Source organism: Oncorhynchus mykiss, chromosome 7, assembly GCF_013265735.2.
Source record: "Oncorhynchus mykiss isolate Arlee chromosome 7, USDA_OmykA_1.1, whole genome shotgun sequence".
Taxonomy (NCBI): domain Eukaryota; kingdom Metazoa; phylum Chordata; class Actinopteri; order Salmoniformes; family Salmonidae; genus Oncorhynchus; species Oncorhynchus mykiss.
The window spans coordinates 29020120-29040725 of NC_048571.1; the positions used below are offsets into that span (position 1 = coordinate 29020120).

Consider the following 20606-nt stretch of genomic DNA (forward strand, 5'->3'; position numbering starts at 1 on the left):
TGTGGGGGACCCTTCGCCTGGGGTCGAGGCCCCCTTCCTTCCGTACCACCCCAGGGCTTCCGTGGCTACCATGTTGGCACAGCTCAAAAATGTTGTGCTGATGTAACAAAGCTTTTGTAAACAGTGTGTGGGCCTTGTTCTTTATCAAAGCTTTTGTAAACAGTGTGTGGGCCTTGTTCTTTATCAAAGCTTTTGTAAACAGTGTTTTTTTTCATGCAGCAATTCAACCATGAAGGCCTGATTCACACAGTCTCTGAACAGTTGATGTTGAGATGTCTGTTACTTGAACTCTGTGATGCATTTATTTGGGCTGCAATCTGAGGTGCAGTTACCTCTGCTGCAGAAGATATGTTCATTAGAGTTAACTCTGGGTCTTCCTTTCCGGTGGCAATCCTCATGAGAGATACCCATACCTTGTCACAACACAACTGATTTGCTCAAACACATCAAGAAGGAAAGAAATTCCACAAATTAACATTTAACAAGGCACACCTGTTAATTTAAATGAATTGCAGGTGACTACCTCATGAAGCTGGTTGAGATAATGCCAAGAGTGTGCAAAGCTGTCAAGGCAAAGGGTGACTGCTTTGAAGAGTCTCAAATATAATATATATTTAGAATTGATTAACCCTTTTTTGGTTACTACATGATTCCATATGTGTTATTTCATTGTTTTGATGTCTTAACTATTATTCTACAATGTAGAAATAAAGGAAAAACCCTTGAATGAGTAGGTGTGTCCAAACTTTTGACTGGTACTGTATGTAAATGTGATACTTCGGTTGTTGTTTCTGTTACATTTGAAACATTTATAAAAACCTGTTTTTGCTTTGTCGTTATGGGGTATTGTGATGTCATTATGGGGTATTGTGTTGTTATTATGGGGTATTGTGTGTAGATTGAGGGGAAATATTGATTTAATCCATTTTAGAATAACGGAACAAAATGTGAAAAAAGTGAAGGGGTCTGAATACTTTTCAAATGCACTGTGTGTATATATAGGGGCAGTACTTAGTGACATCACTTCCTGAAACAGGAGGTACAAATACATAACATAGGTTCAATATGTCAACATTCAATGTATTCAAATATATGACCAAGCTGGAAGTGTAAACGCCAGCCTAGACACAATCCTCGAGGTTCACTGATGATCAACCTCCTCCTTCACATCTGACTCCTGATGATCAACCTCCTCCTTCACATCTGACTACTGATGATCAACCTCCTCCTTCACATCTGACTACTGATGATCAACCTCCTCCTTCACATCTGACTCCTGATGATCAACCTCCTCCTTCACATCTGACTCCTGATGATCAACCTCCTCCTTCACATCTGACTCCTGATGATCAACCTCCTCCTTCACATCTGACTCCTGATGATCAACCTCCTCCTTCACATCTGGCTCCTGATGATCAACCTCCTCCTTCACATCTGACTCCAGTGATCAACCCAGAGCGTCTTCTTTTTTGGGGAATCGCGATGGACTACGTCATCAAATAGGCCGTCATCATGACCACCGCCCACAAGTTAATTGTCGTTCAGGTTATCAATGGGAAGAGCAATAGCAAGATCTCCTGTCTGGTAACTTGTCTCATTTAATGGATTTACATTGGCAGGTGAACATGGAGAAACCCCATTAAAAAAACTTAGTCAATCTCAAACTGCAGAAACACTGTTGGAATTCCTTGTCAAAGTCTGTGGCCTGTGATGTTGGGACAAATGATAGTCCCTTATTATACAAGATACCATATTCTACAGCACAACTGCAGAGTCATGTCTTCAGTGTAAAACTAACAATGACTCAATAATCCCTTTGGGAATGTTATGATGTCATAAAGTTATGGGCGGAGTTAGAAAGTTGGCTGTCAGAAGTACAATTATACAATGTAAAATTACTTTTAATCTGTCTGTCTGCATATTTCAAGACATGATATTTGAGGGTGCAGTGAGATGCCCCAGAGTTGGATGATACTTTTCTCATCAATCATCTTAAAAATGATACATAATTAAAACCTGGAAATCAACCAATCCTCTGTTGTTAATTCAATAGAAAGGTCAAATGCTTTATTATCTGAAAGTTGAAAGTGACAGAGAGAAATAAAATGGTGCTGATGCGGGCACTGGAGATGGGGGTGTGGTCTAGTGGGTCTGGGCAGTTGTGATGTAGTTAATGGAGATGGAGGTGTGTTCTAGTGGGTCTGGGCAGGTGTGATGTAGTTAATGGAGAAGGGGGTTTGTTTTTGTGGGTCTGGGCAGGTGTAGTTAATGGAGATGGGGGTGTGTTCTAGTGGGTTTTGGCAGGTGTGATGTAGTTAATGGAGATGGGGGTGTGTTCTAGTGGGTTTGGGCAGGTGTGACGTAATTAATGGAGATGGAGGTGTGTTCTAGTGCGTCTGGGCAGGTGTGATGTAGTTAATGTTTGTATGATGTCCTCGTTTGTATGTGTATGTTTTGTATTGTTTATAAAATATCAATAATTCAAAGTTACACCTCACTGTTCTATTTTTGGAGTTATTACATTAAACCAATCAGATTTCAGAAGAATGCCAAAGTCAGGTGTGAAGTAATATGGAGGACCAGCCTATTCCCTATGATGTAAACTACAACAGAAATAACTTAAAATGTATAACTTCATATTAAACCAATCGTTTTCAGTCATGACTTGAGTGATTAAAGTAAACCACAGTTTTGGAAATACATAACACCATCTAACCATATATCAAAGAATGTTAGCTATATGCAGTTATCTTAGCCAGCCAGCCAACGTTAGCTATTTATCCAACTAGCCTAACCAGCGTAGCCAACCAGCACGGTTATGGTCAGTGAGCTGGAGCCCAACTAAAACATAACTGCAGATCAAAAGAGAAGAGACATACAGAATGATGGCAAGGAAAAAACACATGGAAATTGGAATTCACATGAAAATTCACCTCACTGGTTAGAGAACAACCTGCAGAAGACAGTTAGCTACATTTTAAACAAAGGAACACAAAACTTATGCCATTTGTTTTGAGAGGAGGGAGACTAATGGAGCCCAACTACCGGACTGCATAAAAGAGACAGAATGATGGACGAAATGAAGCTTCAGACGTCATTGATCACTGCTGATAAAAGTGACATACTGCTTTGAAATATACTGCTTAGCGATTTTGGCGCATGCCTCGTAGCTCCTATATTAAATGTAACACGCGTGCTACGGGTGAGTGTTGTTATCGTAACCAGTGAGCTGAATAACATCCATATCGAAAAGTTGACAAAACAAAAAGGACTATCAAAATATATCAAATTAACCTGAAAAAATACTCAATGACCCCTCTGGTGGCGAATAAGTATAATACACCTAAACTAACAAAACCGGGCTAATAAACTGTCTGGTGTTCATGATATTATAAAACGTGTACTTTATACATTTTTCATAAATTACCTGCATTTATGAGACACACAGTGTGGATGAATGATCAGTAGTCGACAGGATAAAAATATCACTCCTAAAGAAGATGCATTTTCCAGTTAGCTACCAACTTGAAAGAGGGAACTTTAGCATAAAACCTATATGGAAAACTGAGATTCGGGAAATAACATATAAAGAGAGGCTTATTTGACACCAAACCAACAACAGTAGTTACTAGAACATAAATTGCTAATGTATGATGTAATGTCAACTTTATACATTTCTATCCCTGGACCACTCAATTTTCAAATTCTCCATAAACCTGCTGTGGATTACCCAGAATCCCATACCATTATCACTGAGTGTAATGCAAACACACGAGCAGCGCAGTGGTCTAAGGCACTGCATCTCAGTACTAGTTTTTTTTTTTCTTTTGGAAAAGTTTTATTGACACATTTCCTTTAAAAACAGCTCATACATTTTTTACATCATTGATACACATAAAAACGGCAACAAAGCATAAAACACAGCATTTGAAAGTTACATTTAAATTTGTTAAAAAGTACATGTTGTTAAAACCAATGAAAACAACCATGAATAAAAGTACTTTCCTTGTAAAAACATCAAATCTGTAAAAGCCATTTAAAATGTGTACTAATGATCTAACAAAGGTAAAACATTTTTAAGACATGAAAAACCATGTTAAAAAGTCACTTTGTTAAAAGGCTGTCTTCAGTCCCTTGTACAGGAGGGGGGTGAGTCTTTATCAAGCTCACCTCATCCTGCTCTTCTGAATAGATCATCGTCCCGTCCTTCGGGGCCCAGAGGAGATCCCTCCCCTAGGCGCATCGCCCTAGGCGCCGCAGCGCTGTCAGGCCGTGGCCGCCGGGACCTAGGGTGTTGTGGGGGACCCTTCGCCTGGGGTCGAGGCCCCCTTCCTTCCGTACCACCCCAGGGCTTCCGTGGCTACCATGGCCGCTGCCTGGGGGGTGGTCTCTACGTTTTTCGCTACCAGCAGGTTACGGGAGGACCACAGTGCTTCCTTCAGGCACGTGAGGGTGGGCCAGAGCTTGGTGAAGGCCTTCGATGGAATGGGCCTTCGGCCCACCCCATACAGCACGAGCTGAGGTGTTAGGTCCTCCCCTGCTGGCAGACACGAGGTGATCAGGGGGCCTGCTTCCTTCCCTGGCGGCTCTGCACTCCCAGAGCATGTGCCTCACCGACTCTTCTTGGCCGCAGCCTGGTCGGGGGCACGCGGATGTCCTCGCCATGCCCCGTGAGTGCATAACGGCCCTGACCGGGAGGATCTCGTGGGCGACCATCCAGGACAGGTCCCGATGCCGATTCAGGAGAGCAGGATGGGCCACGTTGCGCCAAACCGTTGTGGGCTCACCTATAGCGAGCCCGCGCACTGGACACACTGGTTCCCGATCCTGCACAAGAGAGAGAAGAGAGCGGTGTTTTGTTAAAACCGTGACTGTTTCTTTTTCCAGTTTAAAATGTCTTAAAAACTTCTGGAGCTGGGCGTAGTGCGGGGGTAGCAGGAAAGAGACTGGGGCTCGCAGGTCGACTGGGATCAGCCTCAGAGTCCTGAGGTAAGATCCCAGCCAGAACCGTGCGAGGGCCTGGGTCTTGTTGTTGACCGGGGAGGTGGCAAGAGTCAGATGTAACGCTGTGTAGCGGCTGCCCAGGAACAAGTAGAGGTCAGGCAAGCCTTTCCCCCCCTTGGACCTGGGCCTCTTGACCACCTCCCTCCTCAGCCTCTCCCACTTGCCTCCCCACAGGAAGTAAAAAAGCGTCCGCTCCAGGTCTAAAATGCTCCTTCGAGGGGGGATAAAAACAGAACTGATTAATAAAAGCACAGGTAAAATCACAGCTTTAATGATTAAAACCTTGCCCTCAAAAGTCAGCTGTCGTAGTCCCCAAAAACCCAGTCTCTGTCTTACCGTCCCCAGGATTCCGCTCCAGTTACCGCTCCCTCCTCCCCCCGGTCAAACTTTACCCCCAGTACCCTTATGTCCGTCAGTGTAACTGTCAGAGGTAGTCTGGTCAAGTCTGGGTCTGCCCACGGTCCGAAGAATTGGGCCTCTGTCTTGTCTCTGTTCAGTCTCGCCCCAGAGGCTCGTCCGTACCAGTCAGTCCTGTCCAGAGTCCTGTCGACGGATAAAAGGTCGGTACATAAAATGTTGACGTCGTCCATGTAAAAGACGCACTTGGCGGTCATCCCCCCACTCCCCGGGATACCCACCCCACTGATCCCTTGGTCCCTTCTCAAGACCTGTGCATCTCAGTACTAGTGGCGTCACTACTGACCCTAGTTCAAATCCAGGCTGTATCATAACAAGCCGTGATTTGGAGTCGCATAGGGCACCGCACAATTGGCCCAGCATCGTCTGGGTTAGGGTTTGACCGGGGTAGGCCGTTATTGTAAATAAGAATTTGTTCTTAACTGACCTGCCTAGTCAAATAAAGGTTAAATATATTACAAAATATATAACTTCATTACACCGTTACACTGGCACACAAACCGAGGAGCACAGAGTTGATCATACATATGACGTTAAGAAATAGTGCATTGTGGGTAGTTTAGAAGATTTCCCGAAACAAATGAATAAATATGTAATAACGCAAAAACATAACTGTTTGTACTTATAGGTAACCATAAAGTGACTACAACTAGCTTACTACGTCTTTAACCACACTGTACTGTTACACTGGTGAGTAAAACCTTCCGACCCTTTAACTTTTTCTGAACATTATACAGTAATATACATTTTAGTCAACTGCGTTACCCACTCCAGTCAGCAGATGTAGGAATTTAAGGCAGTGCTGTTAGTGACGTATAATCGAGTGGACGGAACGCTTCTTTCAACAGCAGCAACAGTAAGTCAGCCACCTCGGTAGCTTGCTAGACAAACTAGCCGAAACAATAAAGCTCTTTAGACGCTTTAGTGTTTATAGGCCACTGTGTTTTAAACCCACTTCTGTGGTCTACTTAGTTGTCCGATTTAATTTCATATTTACGGTGTTGTTATTATTCAGCTAGCGGGCTGGTTAAGTTAGCAATAGCCTAGCTAGCTAACATCCCCGACCATGAGTTCACTAAACTACTCTCCTTCTGCTAAAGAAGAGGCGGTCTGCTGGACGGAGAAAGAATCTCTCGTTAAAGAGGAGGAGGATATCACAGTAAAACAAGAAGTAGAGGGTGAGGCTGTTACAGTGAAAGAAGAAGAGAAAGACGCTTTCAGAGTGAAAGAAGAGGAGGATGTTACAGTAAAAGAGGAAGAAAAGTATTTCAGAGTGAAGGAGGAGAAGGATGCATTTTTTGGAGTGAAAGAGGAAGAGGGGGAGAGGGGGACTGTCACATTGAAAAAGGAAGAAGAGGAGGAAACTGGATATCTGGGCCCAGTTTCCCAAGGGCATCTTAAGGCATCCAGTGGCTCTAACGATGAACGTGCCCTGGTTAACACGAGTAAGTACTGTCTTAAAAGCAGAGGCACAAGCTCTACAGTTGTTGAACTTATGTGTGGTGTTAAAGGGGAAATATGCAATTGCTACATCAATATTTAAATGTTTTATTATTTATTTATAGCCATTAATTATTGAAGAATATAACACATGCCTCCTGTTGTACCCCATCAGAACCCCAAATCAGAAACCATGTAAATCAACACTGTATAGCCGGTTAAAACTATAATGTTGATATCATGGATGTTCAGTCCTTGCATCCATAGGTCTGTCTATGAATTTGAGAGTAGTTACATTTCTCCAGCCCCATCCATCATCTTATTAGCAAAACAGTGGTGGAATTACAGCTTTGCTATTGTTTGAACTGCAGATTGGTTGATTGATTGTTGTGTGGCTTTTTTTAAAGGGACAACCTAGTTTTTTAACAGAAACAAAATGGCAGCCCAGAGACCTGAGCTGTGTTAGAATACTTATTCTAACCATACTATTTGTGATGCTTATTGGTCAAAGTATGGATATAGTTAGTTTGCCAAAAGTTCGCGGATGTCATACTACATTCGCCAAAATACGAAGTATACATGCAGAGGACTCTATTTCGGTGTTTTTAGGGCCCAAAATGCATTTCTTCAGGAAATGGGCGTGGCTTAAACTATTTTCACATTTGATGAAAATGGCGGAAAATATGCAGCTGAAGTTCGACGAGAGAGTGGATACAAATGAACTGCTTTAAATAATTATGCCTAATGTTAAGAAAATGTTGAGCAATGTAATGACTTTTCAAATAAGTTATGTTACACATTGTTAGCTACACTATCCTTACAAACCGCATAGCATATCTTTATAGCCATATGTACCAGTATGTCAGCTTGCTACATAATGTTAGTTGGCTACTAATACATCAAACTTGCCAGTATATTAACTATATTCTAACTAACTAGCCAACGTTTATTGACTTGATTATTCACGTCATTCTTAGCCAAGGGGTCGTGTGCGTTCTCAATGGACATTGTTCATTCGGGGTCGAATGAACAATGAATGAACAACTCCGATTTCAGAGTGTACCAGAGTGCAGAATAATTAATTTACTAGCGCTCAACACCCGTTGAATATGTCCAGGTGTCAGTAAACAGGCAGAAAAAGCTCAAATTAAATTCTTGCCAGCTGCACAGTTAGTCCCCAACTCTGAATAACATGAAACAGGTAAATCGTTGTTGATTTACCAGCTCTGCTAGGGCAAGTAAAAGGGTCAGAGTGAGGTTTTCTCTCATTTGTGTCTAGCAAGCTATCCGACGTTAGCCAGTTAGCTTGGGTGCTTTACTGTCGTTGTGAGGTCAGAACGCTTGGATCGACCCTACTCCTCAGCCATATAGTATTGGTTTACAAACAGTGGCCTTATGCGAGCTCATGTTTTGGTTTCTGGTGGGGTAATACAGTTGAAACATTTGAGGCATTTATAAGTTATATTCTTCAATAATCAATGGTTATATAGTAAATGGGTCTTTCTATAACTGGCAGTGTAGATTTCCTGTGGGGTCAAATTGTTAGAGCTGTTGATAAGTCATTAGCTGTGTTAGAATACTCATACAAACCGTACTATTTGTGATGTTAATTGAGTATATAGTATGCATATTGGTCATAGTAATCCATCTATAATCCATCCATGATGTCATAATGATAGTTTAACAAGGTTTCTAGGATATATAGTATATTCTAGAATTGCCAGTGAAGATTTATTGTGGGGGTCAAATTGTTAGAGCTGTTGATAAGTCGTATAATATTCTGGCAATTATTTTCATGACATTACATTGAAGGCGACAGTTTGTCTTTTCTTAGCAAGGTGTTGCTAAAATAATGTTAGTCGCTAATCGCTAGTTAGCGGGCTAGCTAGCTTGCTAAATGTATTAAGAGTCAGCGCAAACATTGCTAGCTAATACTGCCTGGTACCAGTGTTGTTGTAGGCCTAGATAAGCATGCTTGGAATAGGCCAAGTATGAATAAATATGTTATCTAGCTAACATGCTACATGAAGTAAAAAAACATGTAATGTAACATCTAATTAGGGTCACTTTGAAACACTGACCAACACTTTGGTTCCTACCATGTCTTCTTCTTCTCTGAGGTTTATTGTCAGACTACACTCATCCGGTGTATTGCTGCCACCTACTGTACAGGGTTGTAAAAAATACCCCCAAATCAAATAATGTTTTGGATGAACAAATCATAGTAATTACATAAAATAAACAGTTTGACTAGTGCAATTTCTCACTTGCGCTATAAACACAACAAAATCCACCTTCTTCACTATTAGTGTGTTGGGATCCTTCTCATGGCTTCACTGCAGACTGAGGGACATCCACCACCATCTCCTCTCTACTCACTCCTTCAGCATTTTTCACTTATGGGTCCTACAGTAGGTCTATGTTGTTGTTAGGTGAAGTTATGGGTCCTACAGTAGGTTTATTTTGTTGTTACGTGAAGTTATGGGTCAATTTGGCATACACAAAGTGTACAAACACTCATTGTCAGGCTGATGGAAAAGCTAGCCAAAGAGCATTTTACTTGTTGAAGTATAAAGCAGTTGATTTGCGGCAATAACACAAACATTATATTAAGCAGGAGATTCAAACGAGCCTTACAATTATAATCCAAAGTTGTAATATTCAGAACACATTGTTAGGCAGGTACCTTGTCCCTCTTTAAGTTAATCAATCAAAACTTTATTTAATGTAATTGCAGACAGAAGTTGACAACAGGAACATAACGTATGTTTCCCAGTAAGTTCTGCACCCCACCTAAGGGCACAGCTGATTTTATACATGTGATCACACCCTGGTGGTCTGATCACCTACGTCAATGTATGTGTCTACCAATAAGCTGAGGTTACCTTATAAGGTAACCTGGTACAGTAGCTTCTCTGAATTTCTTAGGATTGTCCACTGTCACACAAGATCAAAATGTCAAAACCAGACAGTGGTTACTTCTCTTTATCTAGTTTCGGTCTGACTCAGACCCAGCCTGCAAGCACACTCTCACAACAGCCAGGGCTTAACCACAAAGACTAATATAGATGCTTGTGCAACGTATGGTGGCAGTTTTTAGACACATAGCAACAGTATCTTATTATAAGGCCTGCAGCAAAACATATGGATCTTAAAGTCCCCTTAATCAATAACGAGGAGGGTCTTCCACCCCTACATTCCCCCCTCTGAGACTAATAAGTCTCACAGGTTCGATCATTATATTCTCCTCTGAAATCAAACAGAGTTGGCAAAACCCCAGGATCCATTTGATCCCAGGGATGGCCTGCTAAAGGGAGAAACCACACCTGAGGTTCCTGGAATGGTGGTGGGGTGAGTCTGTCTATATTCCCATTCCTCCTGAGTCCTGAGAAGAACGTCATGAGTTGGATGGACAATGGAATTAAGAGAAACCAGAACGATTTGCATCAGCTTCCACCGACACCATCACTCCAGCATGTTCAAGAGCAGTTACAGTCATTCTCTTACAAATACAAACAGTAGCCAAAATCACCAATCCCACTACAAGTAGAGGAGTAAACAAAGTTAACATAACTTTCCCCATTACAGTTCCAAATTTAACATTTAAACCAGTCACCAATTTTGAAAGTCAGATTGAGAGAGTTTTCTAAGATCAGTAATCTTATCAATTATCGCAGTCATATTCTCAGAGGAGTCAGGGAGGAACATAACACAATTATCAGGACCAATAACACCTGGTACGTTACAGTGTCCTCCTTCCTTTGCCAAAAGATAATCTAAAGCCAACTCATGGCGGCTGACGACAGCTTTCAGATTTTGGACATCTAATGAGAGTTGGCTAAATCCTGGGATCGTTAAACTCATATAGGCCAGTAAAGAATTGGTTAAATTGTTTACCCACTTTTCCCGGACAGCCACACCCCGGGAGGGTATGACTGACATACCAAAAATAGGACATGACCATAGGCTTCCTGATTGTCTGGGATGAGTCGTTTGGCACGCTTCAGTACCCCAGAGTTGGTTTTACCTGTTTTATTGAAAAGATCGGAGACCGGAATTCTTAACATGTACATTTCTGTTCTCCTCAAATAACAACACCCCCCCATCCAGGGGGTAAAGTGAGGTACCCCCTGTCACTGCATACCCACATCCATCCAAAAGGTGCTCCCATGCCTTCCTCCATCCAGGAAAAGTTTACACCTGTCACCTGTTGCATTACCCGTGTTCCAGATGTGTTCCCCTTCCCCTGTAATCCTATGTATGTCACTGCTTTCACCCATGTATTATTCTCCACATCCCCGTCCACAAAGGGAACGAGTCGGATTTGGAGAGCAATAAATACCCTACATGCGTGTTTCCATGGTTGCGGTTTTCTTGTTTCACAATCATAGTGTGTGTATGATGGTGTCCTCGACATCTGATGACTCTTTGGATTCTGTGGCTGAACCCTCTGTTGGTTCTTCGGCCTTTGGTCTTCCCCGTTTCTCCTCTAGCTCCTCCTCATCGGTGGATCTCAGCCTCTTATTACCATGGTCACCTGGAAGGGTCCAATCCATCTTGGCTGGTTCCATTTTCTCGTATGGACTCGTAGTTTCACCTAGTCTCCAACGTTTATGGGAAGCTCGTCAGGGTCTTCACCTGGGGGAACCTCGTTTGCTTTGCTAGTGTGAGAGTGGTGAAAACTTACAACAGAGGTTAGTTCCTTCATGTACTCAAGATGGTCACACTGTGTCTCAGTTGTTTCTATCTGTCGGTCAGTCATAGGTCTCACCCCTGGAGTGTTCATTGGTCATCTTGTTAATATCTCATAAGGTGTACACCCAATACCTTTGTTAAGGCTGCTGCGCAATTTCATGAGGACAATAGGCAAGCATTCCACCCAGATCATTTTTGTGGAATGTCAGGCTTTTGCAAACCCCCCTTTGATCATTTAATGAACCCTCTCTCTAATCCCGTTACTCCACGGGTGATAGATGGACACAAACATCTGGTCAACACCCATCATTTGGGCAACCACATCTCCTATGAGATGGGTCCCATTGTCTGCAGACAAAACCTCACAGGCACTCCCAACCTGAGTATAATTTCCCTGACTAGCAATTTCGCAACACTTCGCATCCCAGTTGGTGGAGGGAAATGCTTCCACCCACCCGGTGAACCTGTCAATTATCACCAGGCAGTATCGCTTTCTTTTTTTTTGCTCTACCATGTCTATGAAATCCATAGCAAGGTGGGCAAGAGGTCATTTTGAAGTGGGGAACTTCCCTGGTTGCAGTGGAGTTCCCTTGTCTATGTTATATAACAATTTATTGTTGCACGACATGTTTAACTTTATATATATTTTTTTTTCACGTGCTGATTTTGGCAAAACCATTGGACTGAAATCTTCTCCACCATATCCCCCTTTGACGAATGGCTCACACCATGAGCTAATCAGCAAACAGTAGAGATCATGATTGATGGTAAACAGGGCATGCCAGACAAAATATGTAGCCATAAGCCAGACCTATTAGTAAACCCTCTTCCAAACCACACTAGCATATGCTGAGTCTGAGTAGACAGTAAGGGCCTTCCCCCAATTCACAAGCTGAAAAGCACATACCCTGCAGGCACCAGGTTCATGGGTGTGACTGATGTGACTGTGGGGGAGCTGCAGGCTGTGGTTGTGGTGAGCCTGTAGAAACAACTTTGAGCAGCCATCATGTTCTGAGTAAAACCACCACTTCCTGTCTCCATCTGTGCGAGCTGGGCCTTCTTCAGTGCAGTGTCATGTCCTCCTTTTCCTGCTCTCTGAAAAGGTCACCCATGGATGGTGGCACATTGTACTTTTCTTTTGCTTCTGTGGTAATTTGTGTTTTCTACGGGTGGCCATATGTCTAGGATCTTCCAGTCTGTTCCTTTTTGTGGAGTGAGTTGGGGTGGCGAGGGAAAACTCGCTCCAGGAACTGTGCTTTCTTTTCTCATCCAATTCTATTGTTCTCATGCTGCTTGTTGCTGCTGTTGTCTTCCACCTCCTCCATTGGAGTCCCCTTGAGGATAATTGTGGTAGCATCTCCATTTTCTTCTGTCAGAGGGTAGATCTCTGTATAGTCACCCAGGGGTCCTCTGGGTTGATTTTCATACGGCAGCAAATAGTTGTCAAATAATTTAACAGATGTCAATTGTTGTACAACTTCATGGCCCTGCTCTGGGCATCACCTTTTACCGCAAATAAACAGTATATTTCTGCTGTTGTGGGCCTTTAACCATCTGTCTGACTTTGTTGTTCACACAGGAGAGAGATGTGACTATCGTGGATCCTCTGGGGAGCCTCAACAACATCACGATGCTGATGAGGCAGAGGAGAGTCTCTCCACATCAGAACACCTCAAGAAACACCAGTGGAGACCCACAGGAAAGAAATCTCACTGCTGCTCTGACTGTGGGAAAAGCTTTTCAACATCACAGATTTTGAAGCTGCACCAGAGAACACACACAGGAGAGAAATCTCATAGCTGTGATCAATGTGGGAAGAGTTTTACTACATCTAGCAATCTGACTATACACCAGAGAACACACACAGGAGATAAATCATTTAGTTGTAATCAATGTGGGAAGAGTTACTTAAGGTTAAAATCACTAAAAGTACATATGAGAATTCACACTGGAGAGAAACCTTACAGCTGTGATCAATGTGGAAAGAGTTTTGTTCAATCTAGCGATCTGACAGTACACCAGAGAACACACACAGGAGAGAAACCTTTTAGCTGTGATCAATGTGGGAAGACTTTTATTGCATCTAGCAATCTGACTATACACCAGCGGACACACACAGGAGAGAAGCCTTATAGCTGTAATCAATGTGGGAAGAGTTTTATTACATCTAGCCAACTGACTTCACACCAGCGAGTACACACAGGAGAGAAACTTTACCACTGTTCAAATTGTGGGAAAAGCTTCTCAACATCGCAGACATTGAAGCTGCACCAGAAAACACACACAGGAGAGAAACCTTACAGCTGTGATCAGTGTGGGAAGAGTTTTATTACATCTGGCAATCTGACTATACACGAGCGGACACACACAGGAGAGAAACCTTATAGCTGTAATCAATGTGGGAAGAGTTTTAATACATCTAGTCATCTGACTACACACCAGAGAGTACACACAGGAGACAAACCGTATAGCTGTGATGAATGTGAGAAGAGTTATACTGCATCTAGCCATCTGACCAGACACCAGAGAGTACACACAGGAGATAAACCTTATAGCTGTGATCAATGTGGGAAGAGTTTCACTGCATCTAGTGATCTGACGGTACACCAGAGAACACACACAGGAGAGAAACCTTTTAGCTGTGATCAGTGTGAAAAGAGATACTCTCGTAAAAGATCTCTGATCAAACATCAGAAAATACATACATGAAGGAGATATCTCATGATATCAATGAAATAACAATGTAGAATGTTTTTAACATTGTAGTAGGAGTATTTTAAGGAATTTCATACTGTAGAACCCTAAACGTTTGCCCCATTCAATTGATTTCAGCATGATATGTATATTAGCCTCGGGAAAAATCCTGGCTCTGAATTGAAAGAGTGATTTAATAAAAAGTGACTAACACAAAAAGAGCTGTGTTACACTTAACATGTTGGTGACCCACTTTAATCAAAATGTAACACTTCAAAATGTAGCTAGCTGCTTTCTGCAAATTGTCCTCTAACCAGGGATGTACACATTATTCCCAGATTCCGTGTGATTTTTGAGCTGTTAGTTTTAACAGGATGTGCAACCTCATCTCCCTCCTCTCGCACAATGGATTTCAACACGATATCAATGAATGATGACAAATAAGTGTTGAGTACCTTTGTTTAGAGACGCCTAAATGTAAATGCATCACTCCCAAATTTAGCTGATTGTCATGTTTTATTATTCCATGCCTCACCATTAAGTGAATTATTGCCAAATCATATTTACAATTCATGTAACATTTAGTAATCATAATTATTTATGCAACCGACAATTTTCGGGTATAATTATATTGACATTGTTGCCCTGCTTTTAGAATATCAGGGTTCATTCTCAGATGTGCTAACCCAAATGTACTAGAGTATGACATTGGGGACTGGGCCCCGATCCAACAACATACCTATCGAGTGAACCCTGAAAAGAGAGAGAAGCTCAGCAGTGAGGTGGAAAGTTACTACGGACATTGCAGGAGTTTCCTTTTGAAATCAGACATGTCCGTAGTAAGGACAACTTGGTTGCTGATTGTCTCAAGGGTGGGCAGTCAAAGAGATTTGCGTTTAGCCAGTGCGTTACCATGGATCCCAATTTATTTTGACATGTTTTTCCTTGTTGGAGATTATTTTTGTTTGGGCTCTTTTCAAGGGGACTAGAGTTCTAGAAGCAAAAAATTACAGAAATATATATATATATTTAGTTTGGTTTTTCCATTTAAGTTTTGAAGAATTTAGCACCTATAGCTCATTAGCACGTAGGACGCACTGATTGGTGTCACCTCGTTAGTCAGTATGTGTTACACCTGTGCTGGCTTGTCCATCTCGTTAGTGCGAAGGTGTTTCATCTGAGCTGGTCCAGGTTCTTTTTAAGAGTGTCTGGCCCAGTGCTCCAGTTGTCTTGATAGATGTGGAGAGTCAACAACTTTTTAGTTGCTCCACCTTTTTGTTTTGCTTCCTGTCTTTAAGTTTGTTGTGGGTTTTTCTTTTATTTGCCTCTTCTTGGGCAGATGTGGTGGGTGTCTTTTACGTCCCAGTTGTTACGAGTCAACTTTCAGTGGACACCCCCATAGTGTCTTTCAGAGCCCCTCCTAAAAAACAAGCTTGTATTTTTGGTTGGATATTGCATCCAATATCATTTCCTTAGGGTGCTCATTAGTCTTTCAGTTGTTAGTCTTCTGATTGTTATCCTCATGTTTGTGTACTAAATTTTTCTGTTTATTTTGTGCTGTATAAATAAAGCTTGATTTTAACATATTGCAAAATACATGAACCCAATGACTGACCAATCAACAGACTAAACCAACTTATCCTTCAACATCTTAGTATGAAAAACAGTATAAATTCAATATATCTTCCACTATGTCAAAGTAGTGCATGGAATGTAAGATTAGTATAAAAACAATTGCATCTAATTATGAATGGACAGGTATTCTCTGTTACACCGAGACAGCTTCCACCCTTCACCCCTAAAAAAGAGTCTCCCCATCAGCCAATGCAGTTGCATACACAGGATTTGAAGTACAAAGAGTGACCAACACAAACATGCTGACTGGATGTGCGTTTCGGGCAGCGGAGTTACCCAGAGGAATGGCTGGATGAGTGTTACAGACAGCGGGGTTACCCAGAGGAATGGCTGGATGAGTGTTTCAGACAGCGGGGTTAACCAGAGGAATGGCTGGATGAGTGTTTCAGACAGCGGGGTTACCCAGAGGAATGGCTGGATGAGTGTTTCAGACAGCGGGGTTACCCAGAGGAATGGCTGGATGAGTGTTTCAGACAGCGGGGTTACCCAGAGGAATGGCTGGTTGAGTGTTTCAGACAGCGGGGTTACCCAGAGGAATGGCTGGATGAGTGTTTCAGACAGAGGGGTTACCCAGAGGAATGGCTCGATGACGCAAGAGATCGTTATAAAAGTGGTGGGAAAAGTACCCAATTGTCATACTTGAGTAAAAGTAAAGATGCCTTAATAGAAAGTTGCTAAAGTGAAAGTCACCCAGTAAAATACAACTTCAGTAAAAGTATTTGGTTTTAAATATACTTACAGTGCCTTGCGAAAGTATTCGGCCCCCTTGAACTTTGCGACCTTTGGCCACATTTCAGGCTTCAAACATAAAGATATACAACTGTAATGTTTTGTGAAGAATCAACAACAAGTGGGACACAATCATGAAGTGGAACGACATTTATTGGATATTTCAAACTTTTTTAACAAATCAAAAACTGAAAAATTGGGCGTGCAAAATTATTCAGCCCCTTTACTTTCAGTGCAGCAAACTCTCTCCAGAAGTTCAGTGAGGATCTCTGAATGATCCAATGTTGACCTAAATGACTAATGATGATAAATACAATCCACCTGTGTGTAATCAAGTCTCCGTATAAATGCACCTGCACTGTGATAGTCTCAGAGGTCCGTCAAAAGATCAGAGAGCATCATGAAGAACAAGGAACACACCAGGCAGGTCCGAGATACTGTTGTGAAGAAGTTTAAAGCCGGATTTGGATACAAAAAGATTTCCCAAGCTTTCAACATCCCAAGGAGCACTGTGCAAGCGATAATATTGAAATGGAAGGAGTATCAGACCACTGCAAATCTACAGCTGAGGTGGGAGACTCTGTCCATAGGACAACAATCAGTCGTATATTGCACAAATCTGACCTTTATGGAAGAGTGGCAAGAAGAAAGCCATTTCTTAAAGATATCCATAAAAAGTGTAGTTTAAAGTTTGCCACAAGCCACCTGGGAGACACACCAAACATGTGGAAGAAGGTGCTCTGGTCAGATGAAACCAAAATTGAACTTTTTGGCAACAATGCAAAACGTTATGTTTGGCGTAAAAGCAACACAGCTGAACACACCATCCCCACTGTCAAACATGGTGGTGGCAGCATCATGGTTTGGGCCTGCTTTTCTTCAGCAGGGACAGGGAATATGGTTAAAATTGATGGGAAGATGGATGGAGCCAAATACAGGACCATTCTGGAAGAACCTGATGGAGTCTGCAAAAGACCTGAGACTGGGACGGAGATTTGTCTTCCAACAAGACAATGATCCAAAACATAAAGCAAAATCTACAATGGAATGGTTCAAAAATAAACATATCCAGGTGTTAGAATGGCCAAGTCAAAGTCCAGACCTGAATCCAATCGAGAATCTGTGGAAAGAACTGAAAACTGCTGTTCACAAATGCTCTCCATCCAACCTCACTGAGCTCGAGCTGTTTTGCAAGGAGGAATGGGAAAAAAATTCAGTCTCTCGATGTGCAAAACTGATAGAGACATACCCCAAGCGACTTACAGCTGTAATCGCAGCAAAAGGTGGCGCTACAAAGTATTAACTTAAGGGGGCTGAATAATTTTGCACGCCCAATTTTTCAGTTTTTGATTTGTTAAAAAAGTTTGAAATATCCAATAAATGTCGTTCCACTTCATGATTGTGTCCCACTTGTTGTTGATTCTTCACAAAAAAATACAGTTTTATATCTTTATGTTTGAAGCCTGAAATGTGGCAAAAGGTCGCAAAGTTCAAGGGGGCCGAATACTTTCGCAAGGCACTGTAAGTATCAAAAGTAAATATAATTGCTAAAATATATAAAAGTAAAAGTATATATCATTTCGCATTCCTTATAGTATGACATAATTTACAGACAGCCATGGGGTACACTCCAACATTCAGACATAATTTACAGACAGCCAGGGGAACATTCAGACATAATTTACAGACAGCCAGGGGAACATTCCAACATTCAGACATAATTTACAGACAGCCATGGGGTACACTCCAACATTCAGACATAATTTACAGACAGCCAGGGGAACATTCAGACATAATTTACAGACAGCCAGGGGAACATTCAGACATAATTTACAGACAGCCAGGGGAACACTCCAACATTCAGACATCATTTACAGACAGCCAGGGAAACATTCAGACATAATTTACAGACAGCCAGGGGAACATTCAGACATAATTTACCGACAGCCAGGGGAACACTCCAACATTCAGACATAATTTACAGACAGCCAGGGGAACATTCAGACATAATTTACCGACAGCCAGGGGAACACTCCAACATTCAGACATAATTTACAGACAGCCAGGGGAACACTCCAACATTCAGACATAATTTACAGCCAGCCAGGGGAACACTCCAACATTCAGACATAATTTACAGACAGCCAGGGGTACACTCCAACATTCTGGCATGATTTACAAACAAAGCATTCATGTTTAGTGAGTCCACCAGACCAGAGGCAGTAGGGATAACCAGGGATGTTCTCTTGATAAGTGATAACCAGGGGTGTTCTCCTGGTAAGTCCATGAATTGGACCATTTTCCTGTCCTGCTAAGCATTCAAAATGTAACAGGTACCTTGGGTAGTCAGGGAAAATGTATGGAGTAAAAAACACAATATTGTTTTTAGTAGGTGAACGTATGATCTCCACATGTGTGGTTCCCACCGTGAAACATGAAGGAGGTGGTGTGGGGGTGCTTTAATGGTAACACTGTCTGTGATTTATTTAGAATTCAAGGCACACTTAACCAGCATGGCTACCACAGCAGTCTGGAGCGATACATCATTGTATCTGGTTTGCACTGTTTTTCAACAGGACAAAGGATCAACAGGACAGGACAGGATCAAACGTAACAGCCCTACCGAAAAGTTGACAAAACAAAAAGGAGCAAGCAGGTATGATTTTCTCTTTTGTTTTGAGCCCACGGCAAGAAGGCACCAGAGCCTACTGTGCTAACGGGTTCCCACTAGATAACACAATCACACAGTTAATGAAAAGCATGAGGTGAAGCTTGAGCTAGATATCAACCTAGCGTGACCTTCCTAGATATCGAGCTAATTCCTAGTCAAATCTCCCTCAAGTCAGTGAGTCAACACAGGAAGGAGCAATGGATGGATAGTTAATTTGTTTCCAAAGCTGCAATGATGGGACAGACACAGTATGGATGAATGATCAGTAGTGACGGGATCTAAATAGCGCTCCCACAGCAATTCTCCATAAATCTGCCGTATAATATACGAACAAAAAAACAATGGAAATGTCTATCAAAGGTATTGTCCTATAGTGGATTTAACCATTCCTACTAATTCCTTCTTTAATTAATCCATTGTTTCCACGTGTCTCATATTCACTACATCATAATAAACTGTCATCCATTTTACTATCAAAATATATCAAATTAACCTGGAAAAACTACTCAATGTCCCCCTCAGGGGGTGAATAAGTATAATACACCTAAACTAACATAACCGGGCAAAAACTGGCTGGTGTTCATGAGTTTATAAAACGTGTACTTTATACATTTGTCATAAATTACCTGCATTGATGAGACACACAGTGTGGATGAATGATCAGTAGTCGACAGGGTAAAAAATAGCACTCCTAAAGAAGATGCATTTTCCAGTTAGCTACCAAGTTGAAAGAGGGAACTTTAGCATAAAACCTATATGGAAAACTGAGATTCGGCAAGTAACATATAAAGAGAGGCTTATTTGACGCCAAACCAACAACAGTAGTTACTAGAACATAAATTGCTAATGTCAACTTTATACATTTCTATCCCAGGTCCAGTCAATTTTCAAATTCTCCATAAAATTCTCCATAAATCTGCTGTGGATTACACAGAATCCCATACCATTATAACTGAGTGTACTACACTGAGTGTAATGTAAACACACGAGCAACGCAACAGTCTAAGGCACTGCATCTCAGTACTAGTGGCGTCACTACAGACCCTTGTTCAAATCCAGGCTGTATCATAACAGGCCGTAATTTGGAGTCACATAGGGCACCGCACAATTGGCCCAGCATCGTCTGGGTTAGGGTTTGGCCGGGGTAGGCCGTCAATGTCAATAAGAATTTGTCGTTAACTGGCTTGCCTAGTTAAATAAAGGTTAAATATATTAAAAAATGTAACTTCATTACACCGTTACACTGGCATACAAACTCAGTAGCACAAAGTTGATCAACGTTGTTGAACTGATGATTGGTGTTAAAGCGGAAATCTGCAAT

At 41.9% G+C, this 20606-nt stretch overlaps 1 protein-coding gene across 1 annotated transcript; it reads left to right on the top strand.

Moving 5' to 3' along the window:
- Positions 1-6211: 6211 nt before the first annotated feature.
- Positions 6212-14487, top strand: LOC110527620 (zinc finger protein OZF). Its single transcript, XM_021609021.2, has 2 exons — positions 6212-6866; positions 13136-14487. The coding sequence occupies exons 1-2, from the start codon at positions 6488-6490 to the stop codon at positions 14263-14265; spliced, it is 1509 nt and encodes a 502-aa protein (XP_021464696.2). The 5' UTR covers positions 6212-6487; the 3' UTR covers positions 14266-14487.
- Positions 14488-20606: the final 6119 nt, after the last annotated feature.

Coding starts and splice junctions, on each gene's coding strand:
- LOC110527620 (XM_021609021.2), top strand. CDS start 6,488: ATGAGTTCACTAAACTACTCTCCTTCTGCTAAAGAAGAGGCGGTCTGC. Junction 6,867..13,135: donor ACGTGCCCTGGTTAACACGA/GTAAGTACTGTC, acceptor TTGTTCACACAG/GAGAGAGATGTGACTATCGT.